We start from the raw sequence: 24,057 nt of genomic DNA, 5'->3' as shown, positions 1-24,057 counted from the left end.
GGAACTTGTTAAAATACAGTAGGTCATAAAGTGTCAAAATGACATATTGATACCAGATGAAGGATGAAAACCGTAAATATGAGAAGAATAAATAACTTAAAAATCGAGCATATAAAGTAGCTGTTTAAGAATTGTCCAAATATAATCATATTTATAGGTGAATTCATGAAGGAAAACGCTAACGTTAGAACAAAGTCGGTTTTAATAATCGGACATAAGAAGCGTTCTGACCAACTTTATGTTAATATCTACGTGAACACGTCAATCGCAAATTGTGCGCGACGACGTAAAGCAACGTAGCCGTGCACACTGCACAGCAGCAAAGCGCGCCAAGGTAGGGTGGCGCGCTTATTACGCGTCGCGCACACAGCACGCAGTTTTGCAAAAAAGTGGCGCAAATGTGTTATAAAAACATGGTTAAAGAAGAGGACGCGATCCGAAAGTTCGTTGTGAGAGAACTGCACAAGTGTTCGGACCTCAGGTAAACTACAGGAAACGGCAGTGTCGAGAAGTGCTCTCAAAACTGATGTTAGCATCGTTAACGTTACATATCAAAGAAGAACGCTGTTAGTAAGTCCGAGCTGAATCATAAACTAAAAAAAAAAATTTATACGTATGTCAGGTCTCACATCGGCTCCTAAATAGCTAGTGGGCGACATGAGGGAAAAAGAAACGGATAGAAATGGTGTTTAGTATAAGATTGTTGCATGAAGACGGTCAGATCACATGAGATGCAATTTTTGATTTGCAGTTAACGTTACCCTATCGTAAATAAATGTGGTCGACAGACACTACAGTGATGTGTGACGCAGCTTACCTAAAAGAGCTTACTGTAGTTAAATTACTGTAGTTCAAATAACAGTTAAGTTACTGTAGTTCAGTAGTATGCTGGAGCGGTTTGACAGATAGACAGCACAAAATGTGTCCGTGCCATCACAACACTCGTGTCCATGCACTAGCCTCATAAAGTGAAAGTATGCATGCGTTTTGTGACTGTTTGCTTTGTACGAAATGTGCGTAGTGTTAAGTGATGTGACATCTTTCATTGATTTATATCGTCAACCAGAATGTGCAGTTATTTGCATGTTTAATTTCCTGTTGCTCTGCCACCTGTCAGTACTCTGACTTTAGGCATTCTGCGGAGGAGTTACCTGGAGAAGGTGAGGAGAGAGTCGCTCAGCATCAAGGACCGACAGCTGATGAAGACAATTGTAGAGGAGGAACTTTTGAAGATGCAGGTGAGGAAGACACGTTAAAGGCACAATATGTAAGATTTTATTTAATTATTATATCCAAAAACCAACAGAATAGTGATATATATTTTGCTGACCTGTGTACTTACGATATCCCAATTGTTTTGAAGAATGTTTAAATTCAGAAAAATAAGCAATTTTAACTAGTGACACGGACGGACCGTGTCCATTGTGTTGCCTGCCAATGATGTCACTACCCTTCGACTTTTGTTTGTTTTTTAGAAAACCTGGAAACACTAAAGATGCTTTAATATGTTGTGCATTTTATTAGACAGGTGACGGCCACACAGAGTAGCATTATAACAGAGCTTTCAAATGTATCTAGTATGATAAAACAGCGTCGCTTTACATACTCATGACCGGAAAGAGTGTAAGCACTCCACTGTGGCATAATAAAAGCTCCGCTGCTTTCAAACCATGTGTTGCGCTCGTTCAGCGGCCTCCTTTCACCCAGCTTCATTCTGCTATCCATGAACATGATTTCTGCCCGAGTCCCGTCAGATTGCGTCGGCTGTGGTGATAAAGACCACAACTCCCATGATTCAACACTCATTTTTTATTTTAAATATGTGCCCTCTCGCTAAGAAAAATTACATTCACAACAGCAAATTTTTTTGTGAATTACTACTACATGGATTTAAATGAATTGTAACTGTTTTGCAAACTTATTTTGGTATTGTGAACATCTTTACTGTAATCTAAATGAATGTACATATTAAACATTAAGTTTTGGACACTTGCGTTTATTTGGGAATAACAATGGAAACCGTTTAATTCACAGCATGCACTTCTCAAAATTTAGTTAAAAACATTTAGTCACTATTCTAAGTGTCTCAAGTGCAACAGTTTAACAATTTTTTGTTGGAAATGTTACAAACATGCACAATAGAATAGAGCAAAAGCTTGTCTGAGAATATGGTGAAGAGTAATGTGATTTGTTAGTAACATTTTTAAGTCAAGGCTCATGTCAGGACCTCTTTCGATTTCCAGGGCAGCAGTGATGACGAGCCTCTTATTAAGAGTGTGAATCCATCGAAGAACCAGAGCAAAAGAAAAAGGGTGGATGATGGGGATGAAGAGAATGATATGGTGGGAAAGACAAAAAGATCACGACTGGAGGAGTCTTCTCCCGGTAACTGAAGTATTTACTGAGTTTGTCCTTGTTTCATTTTCTCATTGGATGATACGCAAGTAACTTTATAATCTCTCTTTTCCAGATTCCCCCGACTCTGGAATAGAGAAGGCGATGAATGAGAGAGAACAAAAAGAGGAAGAAGCTAAAAGTGATAAAGACACGGGTGAAGACAGTGACGAGGAAAAAGAGAAAAAAGTCATTAAGAGAAAACCACAGAATAAGAGACGGGGCAAACAAAGTAAACAGGATGAGGACAGTGAGAAGAAAAAGAAACCAAAGAAAGGGAAGATGAAAGACAGTGACAAAGACGAGGAGTCGGAGGATTCTGATGATGAGCAGGAGTCAAGGCAAAAACAATCATCGAAGAAAAAGAAAAAGGATTCAGACAGTGAGGAGGAAATCAGTGATGAACTGTCTGTGAGTGATTCTGAGGATGAAAAAGTGACGACGCAGAGCAAAAGAAAAGATGTCATTAAAAAGAATCAAGTAGAGAGGGATGTTGTGAAAGAAGTAGAGAGGCAAGTGTTCGGGAGCAGCTCTGAGAGCGAAGAGGAGAATGACGAGAGCGCTAAAGTAAAAAACAGCAGCAACTCTGAGAATGACAGTGAGGAGGAAAAAGATCAAAAAAAGGATGTTGCAAAATTATCCTCCAAAGAGATGGATAAAAATGGTAAGAGTCCCTCCGAGGTCAAAGCGGGTGCACACTTAAACCTTTCTCCTTATATTGTTCATCTTGCTTTTTCCTGACAGATGGGAACATACAGGACCGTCAGGAGGAGGCAGCAGAGGACTCCGACTCCTCGTCTCTTCCCTCACTGGAGGACGAGGAGGAACCAGAGAAGGACAAGAAGGAGGGAAAGAAAAGCCTGGCAAAGAAAAAGCGCAGTGAGGAGAAGGATATTACAAGCAGAGGAAAGGCAAGATGAGTTTGAGAACAGCTCATACCACAAAAATGAACACACAAACTACGAGTATGAAAGACTTAAGCACTAAAGTATTTTATTAATTCTTTTATTCAGCAAGGAAACATTAAATTGATCAAAAGTGACAGTAAAGATTTAAAGTAAAGTGATATTTTTTGTGGGCTATTTTTAAATGTACTTATTGTAATGGACAGAATTGCTCAGAGTGAAAATTTCAAATAGTTTCTGACATAAATGGACAACATGCTGTCCATGCCTTTTATCAAACCCAATTTTTAAAATTTTACTTGGAGACGCATTGATTATAAGAACTGATTATTATCATTTTTGACCAAAAGGATGAAGAACACAAGGCTGTGTCCAGGCTGAAGCGCTACATCGCCCTCTGTGGTGTGAGACGGAACTACAAGAAGCTGTTAGACGGCTGCCGATCAGTAAAGGCAAAGGTGGGTGTGCTGAAGAAAGAGCTGGAGGAGCTGGGTGTGGAAGGTTAGTGTCCCTATGTCAAATGTGCACTTGCAAATTTGTAATCCTGTTTTTCATCATGTCAGTGGAGTATTTTGGGTACCTTTCAATGCATTTGTAACTATGCAATATGAGTTCTTGCGTGTCAATGAAAAAAAACAACTAATAATGTCGATGCAATGCACTTTATTATACCCTGTGTATTTTCCTTTGTACACTGAGAGATTTATATGATGCATATGTTAAAAAAACTCATACAAACACACTCTTATTACTTGTGAAATCGGTCTGTCCCAGGTAATCCTTCAATAGAGAAGTGTAAGAGAGCTCGGCTAAAGAGAGAAGAAGCACAGGAACTGGCTGAGCTGGATGTCAGCAACATCATCACCACTCAGGGTAATGATGCTTGATGCTGGATTTCTTAAGAGACATTTAAAATCAAGGGCTAATGGATTCCGACACACATGAGTACCTGGAAATCAGGGAGTTGTAAAATTGTGATTTTTACCTTGTTTGCCCCTAAAACTCATGATATGTCATTTTGTTCTTCAGGACGTCCAAAAAGGAGAGCAGCGGTGGCGGCAGCATGGCTTCCCACACAGAATGTCTCTCCTCCACCTTCTGCCTATAAACGTGTTGTGGACTCAGACTCAGATAGTGGAGACAGCCACACAAACACAGGGCGCAAGAGAGGAACAGCCTGGGCCAACCTGCAGGGAATCATCAGTGATGATGGAGAGAGTGACTAGACCCCAAGTGCCTGTCCCTACGATCTGTTCCATCATTATACAGTGCAGTCTTTAAGTTCACCCTCTGTCTAATTCACAATGAACTGTAAAAACTAAAAAAAGTTAAACCTGCTCAAATGAACCAGTTGGTACGTTGGCAAGAATTTTATGTCTACATCCTGTTATTGTAGGATGTCTTTGGATTTCTTCGTAGTAAGTTTGTTCTCTCTATTTCTGTGTTTTACAATTGTTAGTTTGTACTTTATATTTAAATGTCTCAAATGTGTAAAATGAGATTTCATGTAGCTTTGAAAATAAAATAATGTATATTGAATTTGTTTTACATTTTCTCCTCCTTGTCCCAGAAATGACTTAAGACTCGATGTAAATGGCTGTAGTGTGTTGATTTTACAATGTAGACAGAGTGCATTCTCAAAACTAACTTGCTTTTTATTTTATGTTGAGTGGTTACAGCATAGTAAATGATTAGTGCATGTTTTCAAGGAAAACAACTGATTATATAGCAGAGAACAGCTTGGTTGTAAACTTGAAAGTGTAGAAGTACATTGTAAAAAGTACATTTTCTTCAGAAAGAAAGGTGTGCCAAAATAAAATTGAAGTAAAAACACAATGTATAAAGTGTAATAATTGTAAATAGCCTAATGTAAATACATAAAGCATTTAACACATTAAATTATTGTTAAATAGAATGGTTTAAACTATATAAATCAATGGTTTATTACAACCCCAGTGATGATTCCCAAACCTAACTGCGAATCAATTTTAAAGTTTTAAAGAAAAAGTATTTTAATGCAAGCAAAAAACAGCTCTTTCTTCAAAGAGCCATAACCATCAAATTACTGTGAATCATTCTTCAAGAAAAGATGCAGCGTGCATGCTGTGTGAAAGTGAAGAAATTAACTCAATGTGATAACTTATACATTGTGAATTATATTTTTTTGTACTATTCTTATATTCACTAGAATAATAATAGTAATACCTGTGTACATTGCTGTAAAATATGATGCTACTTGTTTTGTGATGCAGTGCATTTACCCTTTGTGCTGATCTGTAAAGGTAAAGAGCTGGAGGAGCTGGTTGTGATTGACATGGGTAAAGTCACATGAACTTTGATGAATCACTATAATGCTGTGCCAATATATAATCAACTAATCACAATTCAAAAGGAATATATTTTTCAAGAGAGTCAAGACCTTACTGTTATCTGAACTATAGTACAATGCAATTCTTATTTTGTCCATGCCTTTCAAGAAAGACAGGGGTAAAAGGAGCAAGAAACAATAAATTACAAAGAAAATAATATTAAAGAATACACAATAAGAGACAAACTGGTAAAAATAATGAGCACGAATGAATGAATGAGGATGTATGCAGGTAATGATAAAGTGACAAGTGTAAAGTGTCAAGTAGTGATGAAATGGCAGTGTAGATGAAAATGTAGTGTTTAGAATGTCACAGCACAAGGTGTGTTTATGATAATCCTTTTTTTCAAGCAATATGGATATGAGACAAATCCAGGCTCGCTGCTGCTCGTGTAATTGCTGATCCAGTCCTGATATTCAGACACTCAGACATACAGCAGGATAGCTGACTCCAGACTATATCCACACCGAGCCCTGCCTGGTGACCAGTGGACTTCCAGCATCTCCCTACAAAGACAAACACTTCACATTTACAGGATTAGATTGCATGCTTTAAAGTTGATATTTAAAATCTATCCTAGCCACTGCTACTTTATTACAAAAGTATCTTATTAAATTATAAAATTAATTGGAAAATAATATTATAATTTTTGTAATCTAATATGGACACAGACAGTTTTACTAATTGAAAGATTTATTCCTTATAAAATAATTACTGTACAATTGTATTAGAGACCTTCATACATGCTGTACAGTTAATCTGAGTCGTGCATTAATTTGAGTGATGACAGCTATTATGGGAGTGGATTGATGTAGCGCAGGAGATGCGGATAACTGTCACACATCTTGTCAATGCTGCTAGGCGACTTGCATTAATAAGTCGCTTAATTATATTTCTCTGTAATAGGGGTAACAACACTGTTTAAGAAGTAATTAAACCCAAACTTCAGTATTAGAAAAGGGACATTGCACAGACGCAGGTAATTCACACACGCTCAATCTCCTGCTCTTTTTCTCTATATAATTACTTTAATAGAAAGGCTATAATTCTTTCAAATCCTACCTCACTTATTTATCTTTTTTACGCTGTATGGTCAAACACTGTAAAAATGCTACAGTAAAAACCTGGTAAATGGTTTAGAGTAAATTCCCCTATGGTGAAAAACTGTATTGAACATTACGTTTACATTACATTACAATTTTACGGAAGTATACTGTTTTTGGAAGTGAAAAAGACAGTATAATTTACAGTGAATAACAGTAAATTGACATCCCAGAATTAGTTAATTACTTTAATAGCCGGATTATCCCTTGCATGTTGTGTTCGTTCCTTTACTTTTAATTCTCCTTATGATGCAAGAGAATAATAATAATTATTTTTTTTATTGTATTTTTTGGAGATCAAATGTAACCGGTCAGCCCACTTGGTCCATAAGATGCATCATGCATATGCGATGTACATTTGACCTATAAAACTTAAGTTGTAAGTGCACAACTGACCACATTCTTTTTTGTTGGCCACTTTATTTTTAAAATGGTAATGTATGCTTATGGTATGATATAATGTCAAAGTAAACATTTATAGAACTATAACTTACAATAAATATTAGTGCTCTGAAATACTCAAAGTATGCCACTAGGTGACACTATAGAATTATTTTTAACAAAATAAAAGACCAGTGGAGGCCTGATGTCTCAACGGAAGTGTTTAGTGAACTTGTACAAATGCTGTACATAAAGGAACAGTACATTTTTATGACAGATTTAAATTTTCAGTTTACTCAAATATGAAGATCTGTCATAACTCACTTAATTTATTCTTCTTCTGTGGAAGGCAAAAGGAGAAATGAATTGAACTGGAATCAGGAAATAAACAATTCACAGTATCACATTGTAATAAAGTAAAAGCAAACGAAATCCTCGTGTAATGGACTCTATTTCTCCACAAGCCACTGCCTGGACTTACTCCCGATTCAACACACCTGTTCCTCATTAACTTTTTACCTCTGCCTATATAAGGTGTATTTCTGCTTTTGGGTATGAAGGGTTAACATAGTGTTACTCTGCTGTCTTGAGTCTTGTTTCATGGTTTTTTATTTTATTTGATAAAGCCTGATAGCCAGGATTGCTCTGTTTTCCTGAGTTCCTTATGCTATGTTTGGACTGATTCTGTGTATGACCCCATGCCTGTCTGGCTACAATTTTTTTGTGTATTACTCCTTTTACACCATTAAACTTCTGCATTTGGATCCTAACCTTGGCTGGAGTATATTCTCATTCATATATATATATATATATATATTTAGTTCACCAGGGTGACTAGGAGCATGAAATTGTCCATCCACGACTTCCTGTTCCACATGATTATAAATATGAGGAACACAAAGAACGAATTCCCTTCATCATCCATCACAAGGGGTAAAACCAAATAATATATTCGGATGTGCAGAACAAGATTTTTGAGTATGGGATGATTATAGTCTCATTATATGAGTGTGAGTGTGTATTTTATGTATCTAGTACATGGATAATTGTGTGTGCATTTATTAATCATAATGAGACTATAATCATCCCATATTTGAGCATCACAAAATAGAAAGTGGCTGTAAGAAAAGAGCTAAAGCAATGAAAATCTAATTTCCACCTTCAGGGTAATAATTAAGGAGTTCCAGTCAACTAAATATGTTACAAATCTGCATTGGGGAGGAGGTGTGTCTATATGGTCATAATGCACCGGAGTGGCCGGAGACTCTCCAAAGATCACAGCTGGAGAATTGCAGAGATTAGTTGAGTCTTGGGGTCAGAAAGCCTAAAAATAAAATAAAAAAATCTAACTGCCCCTACATTAGCTCATGTTGTTTGGGAGGGTTTTGAGAAAAATCGTTCTCGTTCATCAAAAAACAAACTCCAGCATATTCAGTTGTCAGACATGACTGGAACTTCAAACGGGACTGGCTTCTATGGTCAGAAGATGTGTTTGGTGCAAACAGGGATAAAAAGTATCTCTGTATAAGTATAAAAGTTATATATATACTGCTGGAACTTTAATGGTGTGAGGTTATTTTTCCTGGACATCTTGTTCAGATACATGGCATCATGGATTCTATCAAATACTAACAGATAAAAAATCTTAACCTAACTCCCTCTGTTAGAAATCTTATAATGGGCCTTGGTTTGATCTTCCATCAGGACAATGATGAATACGTGTCACTGAGCACAACATTTCTGAGCACACAACTTCTTGTCCAGGCCCTTGTCATTTCTAGGCTGAACTACTGAAATTCTCTTCTGGCTGACTTCCATCAAGCACAATCAAACCTCTACAAATTATTCAGAATGTGTCTTTAATGAACCCAGAAGAGCCCATGTTACACCTCTCTTTATCTCCTTGCACTGGCTATCAGTTGCGGCTCGCATCAAGTTCAAGACATTGATGCTTTAATATAGAACAACCACAAGCTCAGCACCCGCCTTCCTCCACTCACTATTACAAATCTACATCTCCTCCAGAAGTCTGAGATCCACTAGTGAGTGAGGCCTCGTGATACCTTCACAGAGAGGATCAAAATCACTTTCCAGAACATTCTCGTTCACTGTTCCTGGCTGGTTGAATTATCTTCCCACCCCTATCTGGAATGCTGAATCCCTCACAATTTTAAAGCAACAGCATCTCTTTCGACTCTACTCGACATAACCATCATAAAAAAAGAGTATTTTTTTTATTTATTCCTTTTCTTTCTAGCTTGTACTTATTGAACAATGTCTAAAACTTGGTTTTACAAGCAATTCCTGTGTCTGTTTGCCTCTTTAAAAAGAATAGCTTTATGTATCCCTGAATTGTAAGTTGCTTTTGATAAAAGTGTCTGCAAAATGACATTGTAAATGTAAATGTAAAACTCAGAGTTGTTATTTTGGGTAAAAGACGTTGCAATAATAGGGTGCCAGTCATTGTGGCTATTGTGAACTAGAGAAAAACATTTCATAATGAGATTTCTTTCCACTTTCCATTGTTTTACTTCAATGATAGGTTAGAATTTTGTGATTTTTTAAAATGAAAGATCAAAAGATAAACAATGCAGATTAATTTTCACAGCCACCTTTGCTCATATATTTATCAAGGGTGCCAATATTAATGGAGGGCACTGTATGCATTTTAAAATTGAGAACCCACACAATTAGGCATTGTTTAGCAATGTGAAATATGTAATAGTCATGTAATAGACCTTGCTTTCTGGTGTTCATGATTTAAAGGAAAAGTTCACCAAAAAAAAAAAATTTGCTGAAAATTTATTCAGGCCATCCAAAACAGATTTGGGGAAATTTAACATTACCTTACTTGCTCATCAATGGATCCTCTGCAGTGAACGGGTGCCATCAGAATGAGAGTCCAAACAGCTGATAAGAACATCACAGTAATTCACAAGTAACCCACACAGCCCAGTCCATCAATTAATAACTGAAGTGAAGTGAAAAGCTGCATATATAAATAACAACAACAAAAAACAAATTAATCAAGATGATTTAAACATCAAACCGTCACCTAAGGGTGAGCAAATTTTCAAGAAGTTTTCATTTTTTGGGTGAAATATTCCTTTAATACAGAGGTGTCAAACTCTGTTCCTGGAGGTTCAGTTCCAACCCTGCTGCACCACACATAACATGTGGTTTTCAAATAAGCCTGAAGGACTGGATTAACTGAATCAGGTGTGTTTAATTAGGGCTGAAGCTGTGGCCCTCCAGGATCTGAGTTTGACACCCTTGCTTTAATGGAAAATCTAAATAATTTCTGATACAGGAGAGTCAATCATCCAGCTGATTCAAAGTATCATTTACATTTTAATTATTGACTCAAGGCTAATTTATATTTTTGTTGTGAAATAAGTAATATTTCCCACCATTCGACAAACATAAAAAAAAAAACAAAAAAAAAAACCTTGAATTGCAGAATGCCTTAGTATTTTGATTGTCATGTATTTTAGAGCAGCAATCAAACTGGATGAACTCCACCGATTTATGGTACACCTGGTGATCGCCAGCATGATTTAGGATCCAGAGTATCTTGAGAGTCACATTGTCAGTGGCACACATTTACTTATTGGATTAACAGACTCTGAAAATGATTTTTTAAATTTATTTCCAGGATTAAATTTGATTTTGAATGCTTGATTGTCAAACTTTGGACCCAAGGGCCAGTCATTGAATCAGTGAGTGCTTTGCAGCAAACTTTTGGAGGCATGAGTGTTTAATAAAAGCACTGCATATTCCCTTCGGTGTGCTCCCACACTCCTGTTCTCTCACTCATTTCAATGCTCCTCTCCCACAACAATCACACCCTCCCCACAGTAACACCTCAAACACTGTAATTAATCAAGACGTAATCGTAATCAGGAGGAAGAGTGGCTATTTTTAAAAGCCCTGTCACTGTGGGGGCATTGAGAAACAAGATGAGAGAAAAAGAGAGAGAAAAAACAAGACAGATTCATTTATTATGAGTGCATTTGGCTCTGAGATATCAAGTAAAATATTTAGCTCAATGGTTTCCATTTGAGCTGCGTATGTCTTCACACTTCTATTAAATTCTGGATTCAATTCTGGATGAGAAAAAAATTCAATGAAAGGTGGTGATAAGAGGAATTTAAATACATGAGATATATAGTCTTTTCTCCCTCTTTGTCTTGCTCTTTATCCCTTTTTATGATATCTCCATAGAGACAGTCTTCACTCTTTCACAAACACAATTGCCTTGGAAACTTAAAGCAGTAGATCCCAACTAGTTTTTGCAGTAGTTTTTAACCTGCAATTGTTACCTTACAGAGTTTTTTTTTTTGATGATCGTTTGATCCCCAGATCCCTTATTTAGCCTACTGTACACTTTGTTACCATTTAAATTAAAAAAATAATGATCTACAAGTGTTTAAAGTTTGAGTGTTTGATTTCCGTTTCATGCTTTCAGCAGCCATTAACTTACGATGCAAAACACTTTTGGGTCAGCACAAACCACACCGTAAAATATTATTATTATTTTTTGTGCAGTTTAATTGTTTCAATAATTTTTTTTAAGTTGATACAACTTGCAGTTTTTTTAATTTGTTCATTTAACTTGACATTTTAAGTTTTAACCTATTTCAACTAAACTTTGCAAATGCATGTTACTTGAAATAAGTAGTTGGGTCAACTATTTAATGATGTCAGCTAAAAATTTTTAGACTTTTTTTTTAAAAAACTTTTGTTTTAGTATTTTGTAAATTAATTTAAAACAAATTTCATTTTTACTAATAATATTCTTTAGCACTTTAACTCATTTATGTTAATTTCCAATGCAACATTTCAAATTTTCAGCGTTTTTTTAAGCTTAAGCTTTTCATCTAATCTAAAATGAATCTTTTTTATTCTTTTTTTTCCGTTGTCACAACAGACTGTTTTGGATCATCGTTGAGATCCATTGCCTTGAGGTACCTCATCCTCCTTGCACAAATATATCAATGATTTATTGATATTAAGACATTAGGAAGTAATGCATCATTAAGTAAGTGCCAGGCGTCCCAGCAGGATCTCATGTTAGAGACTGATGTCAACTTTAATCACTATTACATGGTGTTAGTATTAAGTGTGTGTTTAACTCAACACTAGTCAGTTTGACTGTGTATTATGGTAGATCAATGCAAGTCACAAATATTTGGCCATTATCTCTTTTGGTTGCTATGGTAACCCTAGCCTGCCATTGTAGGCTTTAGGTGGTGATGATACTGTGTGTGTGTGTGTGTGTGTATGTGCTTATTTGTTGGTATAAGAACACTGAATTCATTTGCAGTTACTATTTTGAAAAGACATGATGTCACTCATGCGCCTTCAAAAATGAGACAACCCACACATTTAACATGCATAAACATAAGAAAATACACACCCATAATCCACTATAATAATATCAGTTTGGTCCACTACAGACTGCTGTTAGTGAATGTGCCATTTTCACTTGAACACACGCTTGTTAAAGCAGTCAGCTGTGGCTGACATTGATGTCTGTGTTCTCTTCTCTTCTCTTCTTTGTAAAGTCTTTGTGAAGTCCAGAACTGAAAATACATGTTTGTTTGTTTTTTTGCACATATAGTCAATCACAACTGATTTATTAGGAATAACAAGGACTGAATTCATCCATGACTTTATTTTACCTCATGTGAGCATCGTGCAAGCTACTTTAAATCCTTTAAGGGTGTTTTTTTTTGGCAGGTTGTCTCACATTTTGTTCTGCTGAACTGATGTTGGCCTCCATATTTCCTTCTTCACTTTTGTTTCCTGAGACATCGGGTCCCAGTGAAGGAGAAAACCAATTTAAATTGCCCCCAGGAACTGGCACTCCTTATGAATTAGTTCATTGTAAGTTAGATTTTTTTTAAGCTCACTGTCTTACATTGTCTGTTTAGAGACGTTACTGTGCCTGATAGAGAGTATTCAGAGTACTTGAATGATGGAGTCACTGCCTGTGACTGGTTTTCAGTTGTTCAGGTTTAGATGGACTAAAAGTGATCTTTATGTTCTTGGATGGCTACAGTTCCCTTACAACACATTCTGGAAGCGTTTTAATATGTTCTGTTGTTTGCCGTAAGTACCTAATCATTGACATTTTGAATAGACTTTGATTAACCTGAGTTGTCTATTCAAGGAACCCTCACAGACAACTGCCACATACAAATATAAACTACACATAACGTAAAGTCCAGCTCTCATCTTGCACCGTCGTCACTCCTCCTTTTGTCCTTCCAGAGCTCCTCCGTGGGACTCGAGACCGGTTAGTGTTGCAGGTGTCGCTCATTATCATTTACGCCTCACTCCTTTGCCACGGCTCTTGGCCCCACACCACTCGTCACATCCTGATTCTTCGAGCTCTTAAATTAGAGAAGTACAACCCTCTTCTGTACCCTGTTAACCATGATTAATGTCTTTGACTGTTCAATAGCATGAAGAGCTTTCGATTCACATTATATAAGCTTTTTTATTCTTTCATACTTTTTTTCAGTCAAAGGACCTTGAAACCCTGTGGAAGCAATTTTCCAGTCCAAGCAAGAGAATGAGCATCTTTCAGTTCACTTTTAAAACATTGCAGCTCTTTTTGCATTAAATTGTTCTAGCAGGAAAATAACGGCTTGATGTGATGAAAAACAATCAAATGGCACTTGCTGGTCAAATGTTTTGATGCTGGAGAAACAGAAAAGACCCAGTGCTTGAAACTGAATTATACATCTTACATACAGAGTCAGTTTGGTATCATAAATGGAGTCATAGGGCAAGAAACCAAAGCCAACCCCAGTCATCCTCTCAAATCATATAAATGAAAATATTCTGATTCACTTTCCTCTCTCTTTCTACTTTACAGTTTACAGTATTGCTGCAAAATATTATGAATAAAGAGACATCACAAAGGAGAGGACATTGAGAAAATAACGAAGGCAATTGTAACAATTTTTTGCTGTTTTGTGTGTACTGTTCTGTGTTTCTATATACTTTTTAAACTTTTTTTATATATTACATAAATTAACTTTTTTTTTCATTTTGTGTTTTAAGAACTGTATCTTTTTTTCTGTGCAATATGTGTAGAAATGTTCAATAGCTTTCTGTAGCCAAGACCTTAAAGGATAAGTTCACTTCAAGATGAAACATTTCCTGATAATTTACTCACCACCATGTCATCCAAGATGTTCATGTCTTTCTGTCTTCAGGTTTTAGTCACGTAGAAAAGGTCACACGGAGGTAGTAGGCAGAAGTACTGACCCAGTGTTTATAAAGCGAACGTGCAAAGAAAGTCAAACGCCTTTACAAAACAAGGTAAAACAGCAATGTCGTACGATACCTACCACACCTTTCTGAAATACGCAGACAAAGAGCTAACCACTCGTGACCTTTCCAACTTGATTATGTAATGCGTGCCAGTGAAATGTGCCGCTATTGAAAAGTCAGGGGTCAGTATTTAATAGCTCGAAAGAAATTAAGACTTTTTTTCTGCAAGGATACATTAAATTGATCAAATGTGATAATAAAGATATTTGCAATATTACAAAATATATAATATTTTACATATTACATTCTTAACATGTAATAATAAGAAATGTTTCTTGGGCAGCAAATCAGCATATTAGAATGACTGGAGTAATGATGCTGAAAATTCAGCTTTGCCATCACAGGAATAAACTACAATTTTAAATATGTTATTATACAAAACAGAATATTGCAATATTAATACAATATTACTGTTTTTACAGTATTTTTGGTCTGATAAAAACAGCCTTTATGAGAATAAGAGACATCTTTCAAACCATTAAATAATATTATCGACCCCAAATTTTGAACAGTAGTATTCACTGGAGTAAAACGTGTGACAACTAGCAGTCTCTCCTACTGTATTATAAAGCAATCGTTCAATCTTTTTCTGGCTGAGACACATACCTGCAGCCTATCAGACAGAACAGTCCCTATCATGAGATCTCAATAATCCTATTATGAAGGATAGAGGTTAGGAGAAAAAAAATAAAAGGTAGACCAATGGGTCCTGATTAGATCAATGCTAAAGAAACCGCAGATACCAATGGACCCAGTAACTCTGCCACCCCATCCCTTCTCTCTTTTCTCTCTTTCCCCATCTCTGGCCTGTTGCTTAGTTACTGCCTAGTGTGCTGGAATTGTGTTTGAGATAGAGAGGTAGAGGGATACGCCACAGTACACATGCTTTGTGCACATTGTGTGCGCACAGATGTTTGCGTTTCAGTTCTCCTGAAAATACTTCCTCAGCAATCTCCATTGCTCACCTGTGACTCCACTTCCATTCATGCACTTTGTGTTTAGGAAGAAATGCCACAGAACACCTGAACTCCAGACCTGATCCGAGGGTCAGCATGGGCTAATAACACATAATGCGTGTTTGGATTGAGCTCTGCAGGAGAAACTGATCTTTCGCCTCATGAAGCGAGTGTGTGAGATGTGTAGTAGGATGGTAGAGGGCTGATTGGAGACAAAAAAAGAAGCAGATACAATGCAGAAGGTAGAAGGCTGGTGTTAGTGTGTGCATCTGCAGAGCAAGTCTGAACTCTGCAGCAAGAGATCTCCCTACAGAGCGAGTTTGTCTTAATTAAAGCATCATTATCTGCTGATCTCACTGATACACACTGCTTTCTTAAACTAGACTAAATAATACATACATATATGAATATTTAAAGTATAAAGAAACTATATTTCTAGTCTTGTAGTCTTAATGTTTAATATATTTTGTACATATTCTATAAAACTTGCTTGTGTGTGTTTGCACTACTAGCTCTGGGAAAATGTTGCCATGAATATAGCTATTCTTGCTGATATGGTGCTAAAACGTAAATAAACTCTGAAAATATATGATTTTTATAATTTTTTATAAACAATACCAAAAATTGAAGTCAGCGATGTTAAGTCTCTCACACAAACTCTAATAAAGTCAGAAACTAATGTGAGCGCGCACAGCACCATGCTACGAGACCTCTCTGGGTGCTCTAGTGAGCACTAGACTGCTAACGCACTCGCTGGGTGATCTTGGCTAAGTGCTTTTTAGATAGAGAGGAGGTTTGAACCCCCCACAGACAACAAACAGTTGTAACGATGTAGCACAGGAAGATTAAACCATTGTTTTCTTCAGAATCAACTGCAATAATTGATGAAAGAATGCATAGAAAACAGTGCGTCTTATTTTACTTTGCATATTTGTTTGCATGTCATGTGTGTGCAGTTCTGTGTGTCTTGTTGCAATGCTGAACTTCATCTCTTTCTGTGTGCAAGTGTATGAGCAGTAGAAAAAGGGAGTGAAGCTCGGTTGCTGGGGGACATCTTAACTTAAATTTTGTTGCTAGGCTGCCAATTCCCTCAGTTAGGTGGAAACATTTCCCCACTTTTCTGACCATTCCCCCTGCAGCCATCTCTGCTTCTATCCATGCGTGTCATTCCTTTCCTCCTTCTGTTTTTCCAGCCAAAATAACTAACCATCTGTCGCTATGCATGAAGGTTGCCTGTTGCTAAGGAGTGTGAAGATCCATCAATATCTAAGTATTTTGGTCATACACTGGACTCCTAGGAATAGCGATGTTAGATTAGTCTGCGTGTCTCAGGATGATGAATAATTGTGCGTTGTGAAATGCAAGAGAAGGCACAAAGGAGGTTTGTAATGTGTGAAGTCCAGTGAAACTGCGTGGGATATAAGCAGCAAGTAGATTTACGCTCTTTAGCTTTTCTCATGTTAATCCATGCATTACATGTTGAAAAGCACAAAATGTGGCACTGCAGTCTTATTTATAGCAACAGCTGGGCTAATTGCATTCTAAACAATAATCTAATTTGACCACATCATAATGCTGAAGGGTTTTGGTATTTGCTTGAAAGTTAAATAATACTATAATCCTGTTATTAAATTTCAGTGCCTCATTTAACTGAAAGAGGCTTTTTTCTCCCTTTTTGGTAAAGAAAGTGAAGAATCAATAGTGTGCACAGAACAGCTCGACTTTCGCAGAAAAGTTTACTCTGGTTTTATCGACACTCTCTTTGTTTCTTAATTCATCCCCGTCTCTTCTCTCCCACGGTTTTCTCTGTCACTGTGACATTTGCCAGCCACCGCCCGCACACTCTCAACTCGCATCTCATGCGCTGTCCTCACTTTTTTAATTATTGTCACTGTTTAATTGGACAATACTGTACCCTGTCTAAATCAATGTTTGTTTAATAATTTTTGTGATATTTGGAACTGCACTGGCCTTATCTCTTGCGAAACCAGATGTCAACTTCATCTGCTCAGACCCTAATTATTTTCAAGCTGGCCGTATATAAAAAAATATTTTTTTTTTTACATTTTATCCTACCGTGCTTTATTTCTCCTCTAAATGCAACCATAAATTATATTCATTGAAGAAACTTTCTGTACTGTACAAATAAATCAGTGTTGTCCAATGTTGTGGACCTCACTTATATCCATTGGAATACTACAGCATTATTCAAAACCTTACCTTTGTTTTGATAAAAAGAAAAAAAAGAAAGTACAATATTTTGAATGACAAGAGGGAGAGTAAATAATTTATCTTATTATAATACCACCACCCCTTAATCTGCACATTTCCACCCACGGCGCCGCCATTGTGTTTTCACAGGAACAACGGTGTACCAGATCTACCAGTTTGCAGTGCTTTGGATGTGTTTGCTCAGAAAACCCTATAGCAGAAATTTAAACTAAAATGGCTTTAAAGCATGACAGACATGATCAAACAAAGGTGCATAAAGAAGATCTGTAAGGTAGCAAAGAGATATTCTTTATCAAAGTTAAGACTCTGTCACGCCCCCTAAAACACCTCGGTTAAACACGCCCCCACATGTTTACATCACTATGTGGAAATATTTGCGTAGTCACCAAATGTTCACGCAAAGAAAGAAGGCGTTGTTTCAGTAACTGCAGTTAGTGTTGAAGCATACGAGCTGCGGTGTTCGGCCAATCACAATGCACTGGGTCAGCTGGCCAATCAGAGCAGACTGTGCTTGTCGGAAGGAGGGACTTTGTAGAAAATGAGTGTTTGAAAGAGGCGGGGCATAGAGGACCTACAATAATTTACAGTATTTGAAAAATATTGTGTTTTTTGAACATTAAAGCATGTCAACATATTCTATTACACCAAATACACAAAATAATACGATTTAAAGCATCATATGGACCCCTTTAACAAATAAAAGGCCTTGTCGTGGTACACACGTTTTTTGTTGTGAAATTTTTTACAGATTTTTTAAATCTAGTATCAAAATCTCTCAATCATCAGTGTCTTCTATTGCATTGCCTCCACAATAAAAAACTGCAGAGTTTTATTCATAAAATGAATCATTTATATATCATCTTAGGACATATTATTGGGAGATACAGAGTGACAAATTATATTATTATGCATTTTATGTAATAGTATGCTTTAAATAAATTTCAGGACCAGAGTGCTTAAGTTCGATTAGTTTGGGCCTCAGAATAAGTTTTTTTTTTTTTTATCCTTCTGGAGTATGATAAATTTATGCTATATGAACCATAAAAGCAGGATGTATATTAAGAATACGATATTTACAAAAAAAAAAAACCTTGGCTAAGGCTTCACTTCAGAAACGCTACAAGATGTCCTTTGGAAATAAACGCTGGGTCTGACTAGGTCTAAATGAGTTTGAAAGTCTTCCAAAAGTGCTTTACTTTAAAAATCAGAGTTGCGTCCAGCTCAAGGCGTAGGCTTCCGGTGATTTGGGTTTAAATTTTTGACCACTGGATCAAATCCCATTGATTAGAAAACCCTCTCGAGCTCTGCTGACAGAGAACGGTCTCCGTGGCGACACCCCCCCCCCACTCCCTTCCCTTCCCTTCCACATGGAACACAAGCGCGCACCAAACCTGCGCGCAGGACTCGGCTGAGTAGCATTTGCTTTAGAAGTGCCTTGAGCGCTCATCGTGTTCGTTAAGACATCTTATTGACTGCTAGTTGTGACAGAGTCAAGCACCGTTTTGCCTACCATGTAGTTAAATGGTATGAACCTTCAAATGATTTTAGGAGATACTTTTATTACTTTTTCTCCTCATGAAACTTACTCGATTCAACAGGCAGCTGCAGAAAGTGAACTGATGCCATAAGAGACACGATTGTCGTCAGCTGCAGTTTTCTGCGTCTCCGCTCAGGATGAACGGAACGTTTTTTAACCACACGGTGTTTACGCACGGCGTTCTGCTCAACCGCAGTCAAGAGCTCGCGGGGACACTAGTTGATTGCTGCACGGGGAACGGGAGCGAGGTAACCGCAAACGACGGTGGCGGGTCTTTAGTTCTCGCTCAGGAGGAACGCAAGCTGTTCGTTACGCGCGTGGTGCAGATCGCGGTGCTGTGCGTTCTTTCCCTCACGGTGATGTTCGGGATCTTTTTTCTCGGTTGCAACCTCATGATCAAGTCCGAAAGTATGATCAACTTCCTGGTCAAGGACCGGAGACCATCCAGAGACGTGGAGGCGGTGATGATCGGACTGAGTTAGTCACGGGTGTCACCTGTAACCGGGCTGCAGGGGCGCGTGACACCCGGCTGTCCTCAGACTGGGATCCGAAGATATGCAACTTATATTTTCACTCCCTTTGCGTTCTGGAAAGAAAAGGCGAGGTGGATGAACTGAAGCAAAGATGACATATAGCTGCACGTTTACGAAATAAGAATGTATTTATCCATGTTTACGTAGCTTTTTGTATTTTAGGTAATTTTGCTTGTGATTTTAAGTGTTTACACGTTTTTACCTCAGAAAAAAAAAATCTAATTATGTAGGCCTATTTATTGTATTTTGTTTGTTATAGTTTGCAAATTATAGGCCGGGATCGAGGGGGTTGTTCTTGCGAAACGAAAATTGTAGCCTACTTTGGTGCAACAGTTCTAAAAGTTGGTTATCTAAAATACTTTTAACAAGTGATAAACGTCTGCGTTTTCGAAGGACCCGTACAAAATTGGTCGTAATGGAAAGCACATCAGAGACGTTTTGTCTTGGTGACTTCCTTTTTTAAGCGAAATGTAGCACATTACAAACGGTGTAACTTTTATTATTACTGAAAACCCTGTTGAAATCTATATGATTGCATTAAAAAAAGTTAATTTACTAAAACTCTAACAATCTTATATTTGACTCACTTTTGGTGGTGAGGGGTTTAAGACATTACTGGAAATATTCTGACTTCCCCAATCCCACCATCCTGGTTTGTAGCTAGACAATCACTTTCAGAAGCATGCTGCTTTGTGAACGGTGACTTTTGCACCTTGAATTACAGCTTGAATTGTTTTGATTTTGAAGACGTCATCATGTATTTTTCTTCAGTTTTAACTTGTGGCCGAGAGCACGTGAGAGGGGAGATGCTCATTTGGTGGCGCACTTGCACTTCCCCGATCGCACGCGCGTGCTCGGTGTGTGAAATGTCACTTTCTAGGTAAAGATATCAATGTTGCATGGAGTATTTTATAAACTTTATTGACTTACAAACTTGAAGTTGTGCAGCATGCTGAATTGAATAAAGCTGTTTAAAACAATTAATTCCATTTCTTTATATTTACATTTATTCATTTAACAGACGCTTTTATCCAAAGCGACTTACAAATGAGTACAATGGAAGCAATCAAAAACAACAAAAGAACAATGATATATAAGTGCTATAACAAGTCTCAGTTAGCTTAAACGTAGCAAGGGCTTTTAAATAATATAATAAATAAAAAGAAAACAGATAGAATAAAAAAAAGAATAGAGCAAGCTAGTGTTAGAGGACTTTTTATAATTGTATAATAAATGAAAAGCAAATGGATAGCATACTAAAAGATTAGAAAGGTAGTGATTTTTATATATTTAAAGGTTATATATATCCATAAAATCCATAAGAAGGTTGCATGCGAAAGCATTAATGGTTAAATGCATATCTTGCATATTTGCTTCATTCATCTTCATTAATACGTTTTTGTCATTCAGTGATGCATTTTATTTGTGGGAATCCTTTTTTTCTCTTCATTTTTTATTTATGAATTGAACACATGGACATTAAGAAAACTGTGATTTTAGAAAAGAATAGCATGAAAGTATTAAAAAACAGTTTTACACATTTAAAAACATTTTAGAAGTCAGAGAAAATAAATTAATTTTTTTTAGCATTATACAAAATTATAGTTTATTTTCCCGAGGTGCAAGCAAAATGTTGGTATTTTATGCATTATATTAAAAAAAGACCTTCACTTGAGCGAGTTGTGGAGTATGATGCAACTTTGAAATGTTCACAGAAGGGCTGTGTTTAGACAGAGTCAAAAGCAATAATTATGTTGCCTAATTTTTCCTTTTAACTCTCTAAAGCAAATAACAAGGCTTATTCACTCGGCTTTGATGAGAAAAATGAGAAAAAATATTCTTTGATCATAACTGATTTAAAATAATAATAATTATGCTGCATGCAAAAGCATCTCACCATCTAAGCCAGACTTAATGTTCCTTCCACAAGAGATGTATAAGAGATGTAAGAGATGTAAGCCACTAAGTAAATATAACAACATTTTAGTGTAGTGATCATTTGAAACATTTGCATTTTAAAGAGCAGTCTGAATTATTCTAAGATTCAAATGGCGTAACATACACACAGCTACAAGTATCATGAGGGCCACAGAATGAGTAATACACAACATTATACATTATAAACATAAAGCAATATCAACAACTGTGAAACAAGCAAAGGTGAAGGAAGGAAAACAGGAAGGGAGAAGTGCGAGGAAGGCGTATGGCATTATACTTCTGTAGAGGAGATCTGAGCACTGTCACAGACTTCTGTCTCCTGCTCTGCGCTGAGATGATTTTTACTGCCCTCTTATCCTTTCCTCCATTTCCACTTCTTTTAATGGACTTTAAAAATGGAGATAAGTAAAGGGATGGAAAGACAGAGAGAAAAAGAAAGAGATTCACGGCTAACCTGTTTCATAAAATATTAAATTGTACAAGCAGTGAATCAGCTGTGCAGCGTCAGTGCTGGATGGTTTTATAAAACAATTGGCCAAATAAAAAATTCAGGAACATGCACACATGAATTAATGCACAATTAAAAACATCTGTCAATCTTATATATAACTCACAATGCAAAAATCGAATTCATACTCCAAAAAGAATATGTATAATTAATAATAATAATATATTTATACAAATTTTTGGAGTATGAATTAGTTTTTTGCACTGTGAATTCATTTTTAAACACAGTATACAGCCGAATTCTTATCATGTTTTTACTTTTTTACTCTTCTACATATTTCATTATACAGTCGTGGCCAAAAGTTTTGAGAATTACATAAATATTGGAAATTGGAAAAGTTGCTGCTTAAGTTTTTATAATAGCAATTTGCATATACTCCAGAATGTTATGAAGAGTGATCAGATGAATTGCATAGTCCTTCTTTGCCAGGAAAATTAACTTAATCCCAAAAAAACCTTTCCACTGCATTTCATTGCTGTCATTAAAGGACCTGCTGAGATCATTTCAGTAATCGTCTTGTTAACTCAGGTGAGAATGTTGACGAGCACAAGGCTGGAGATCATTATGTCAGGCTGATTGGGTTAGAATGGCAGACTTGACATGTTAAAAGGAGGGTGATGCTTGAAATCATTGTTCTTCCATTGTTAACCATGGTGACCTGCAAAGAAACGCGTGCAGCCATCATTGCATTGCATATAAATGGCTTCACAGGCAAGGATATTGTGGCTACTAAGATTGCACCTAAATCAACAATTTATAGGATCATCAAGAACTTCAAGGAAAGAGGTTCAATTCTTGTAAAGAAGGCTTCAGGGCGTCCAAGAAAGTCCAGCAAGCGCCAGGATCGTCTCCTAAAGAGGATTGAGCTGCGGGATCGGAGTGCCACCAGTGCAGAGCTTGCTCAGGAATGGCAGCAGGCAGGTGTGAGCGCATCTGCACGCAGTGAGGCCAAGACTTCTGGAAGATGGCCTGGTGTCAAGAAGGGCAGCAAAGAAGCCACTTCTCTCCAAAAAAAACATCAGGGACAGATTGATCTTCTGCAGAAGGTATAGCGAATGGACTGCTGAGGACTGGGGCAAAGTCATATTCTCCGATGAAGCCCCTTTCCGATTGTTTGGGGCATCTGGAAAAAGGCTTGTCTGGAGAAGAAAAGGTGAGTGCCATCAGTCCTGTGTCATGCCAACAGTAAAGCATCCTGACACCATTCATGTGTGGGGGTGCTTCTCATCCAAGGGAGTGGGCTCACTCATAATTCTGCCCAAAAACACAGCCATGAATAAAGAATGGTACCAAAACACCATCCAACAGCAACTTCTTCCAACAGTCCAACAACAGTTTGGTGAAGAACAATGCATTTTCCAGCACGATGGAGCACCGTGCTATAAGGCAAAAGTGATAACTAAGTGGCTCGGGGACCAGAAAGTTGAAATTTTGGGTCCATGGCCTGGAAACTCCCCAGATCTTAATCCCATTGAGAACTTGTGGTCAATCCTCAAGAGGCGGGTGGACAAACAAAAACCCACTAATTCTGACAAACTCCAAGAAGTGATTATGAAAGAATGGGTTGCTATCAGTCAGGATTTGGCCCAGAAGTAGATTGAGAGCATGCCCAGTCGAATTGCAGAGGTCCTGAAAAAGAAGGGCCAACACTGCAAATACTGACTCTTTGCATAAATGTCATGTAATTGTCGATAAAAGCCTTTGAAACGTATGAAGTGCTAGTAATTATATTTCACTACATCACAGAAACAACTGAAACAAAGATCTAAAAGCAGTTTAGCAGCAAACTTTTTGAAAACGAATATTTATGTAATTCTCAAAACTTTTGGCCATGACTGTACATGTCCATACTGT

General features: G+C 37.1%; 1 protein-coding gene across 1 annotated transcript; it reads left to right on the top strand.

Moving 5' to 3' along the window:
- The first annotated feature begins 366 nt into the window (after positions 1-366).
- Positions 367-4,838, top strand: LOC132148989 (HIRA-interacting protein 3-like). Its single transcript, XM_059557838.1, has 8 exons — positions 367-481; positions 1,118-1,238; positions 2,244-2,385; positions 2,471-3,058; positions 3,139-3,305; positions 3,650-3,800; positions 4,074-4,172; positions 4,329-4,838. The coding sequence occupies exons 1-8, from the start codon at positions 399-401 to the stop codon at positions 4,523-4,525; spliced, it is 1,548 nt and encodes a 515-aa protein (XP_059413821.1). The 5' UTR covers positions 367-398; the 3' UTR covers positions 4,526-4,838.
- Positions 4,839-24,057: the final 19,219 nt, after the last annotated feature.

This window comes from Carassius carassius, chromosome 9, assembly GCF_963082965.1.
Source record: "Carassius carassius chromosome 9, fCarCar2.1, whole genome shotgun sequence".
In the NCBI taxonomy this organism is placed as follows: domain Eukaryota; kingdom Metazoa; phylum Chordata; class Actinopteri; order Cypriniformes; family Cyprinidae; genus Carassius; species Carassius carassius.
The sequence above is the reverse complement of the archived record's forward strand: the minus strand, read 5'-3'. Positions and strand labels throughout refer to the sequence as shown.

What these genes read in the sequence shown, in the direction of transcription:
- LOC132148989 (XM_059557838.1), top strand. Translation starts at nt 399, where the DNA reads ATGTGTTATAAAAACATGGTTAAAGAAGAGGACGCGATCCGAAAGTTC. An exon ending in CAAAGAGATGGATAAAAATG is followed by an intron (nt 3,059 to 3,138) that starts GTAAGAGTCCCT and finishes TTTTCCTGACAG; the next exon opens with ATGGGAACATACAGGACCGT. An exon ending in ATATTACAAGCAGAGGAAAG is followed by an intron (nt 3,306 to 3,649) that starts GCAAGATGAGTT and finishes TTTGACCAAAAG; the next exon opens with GATGAAGAACACAAGGCTGT.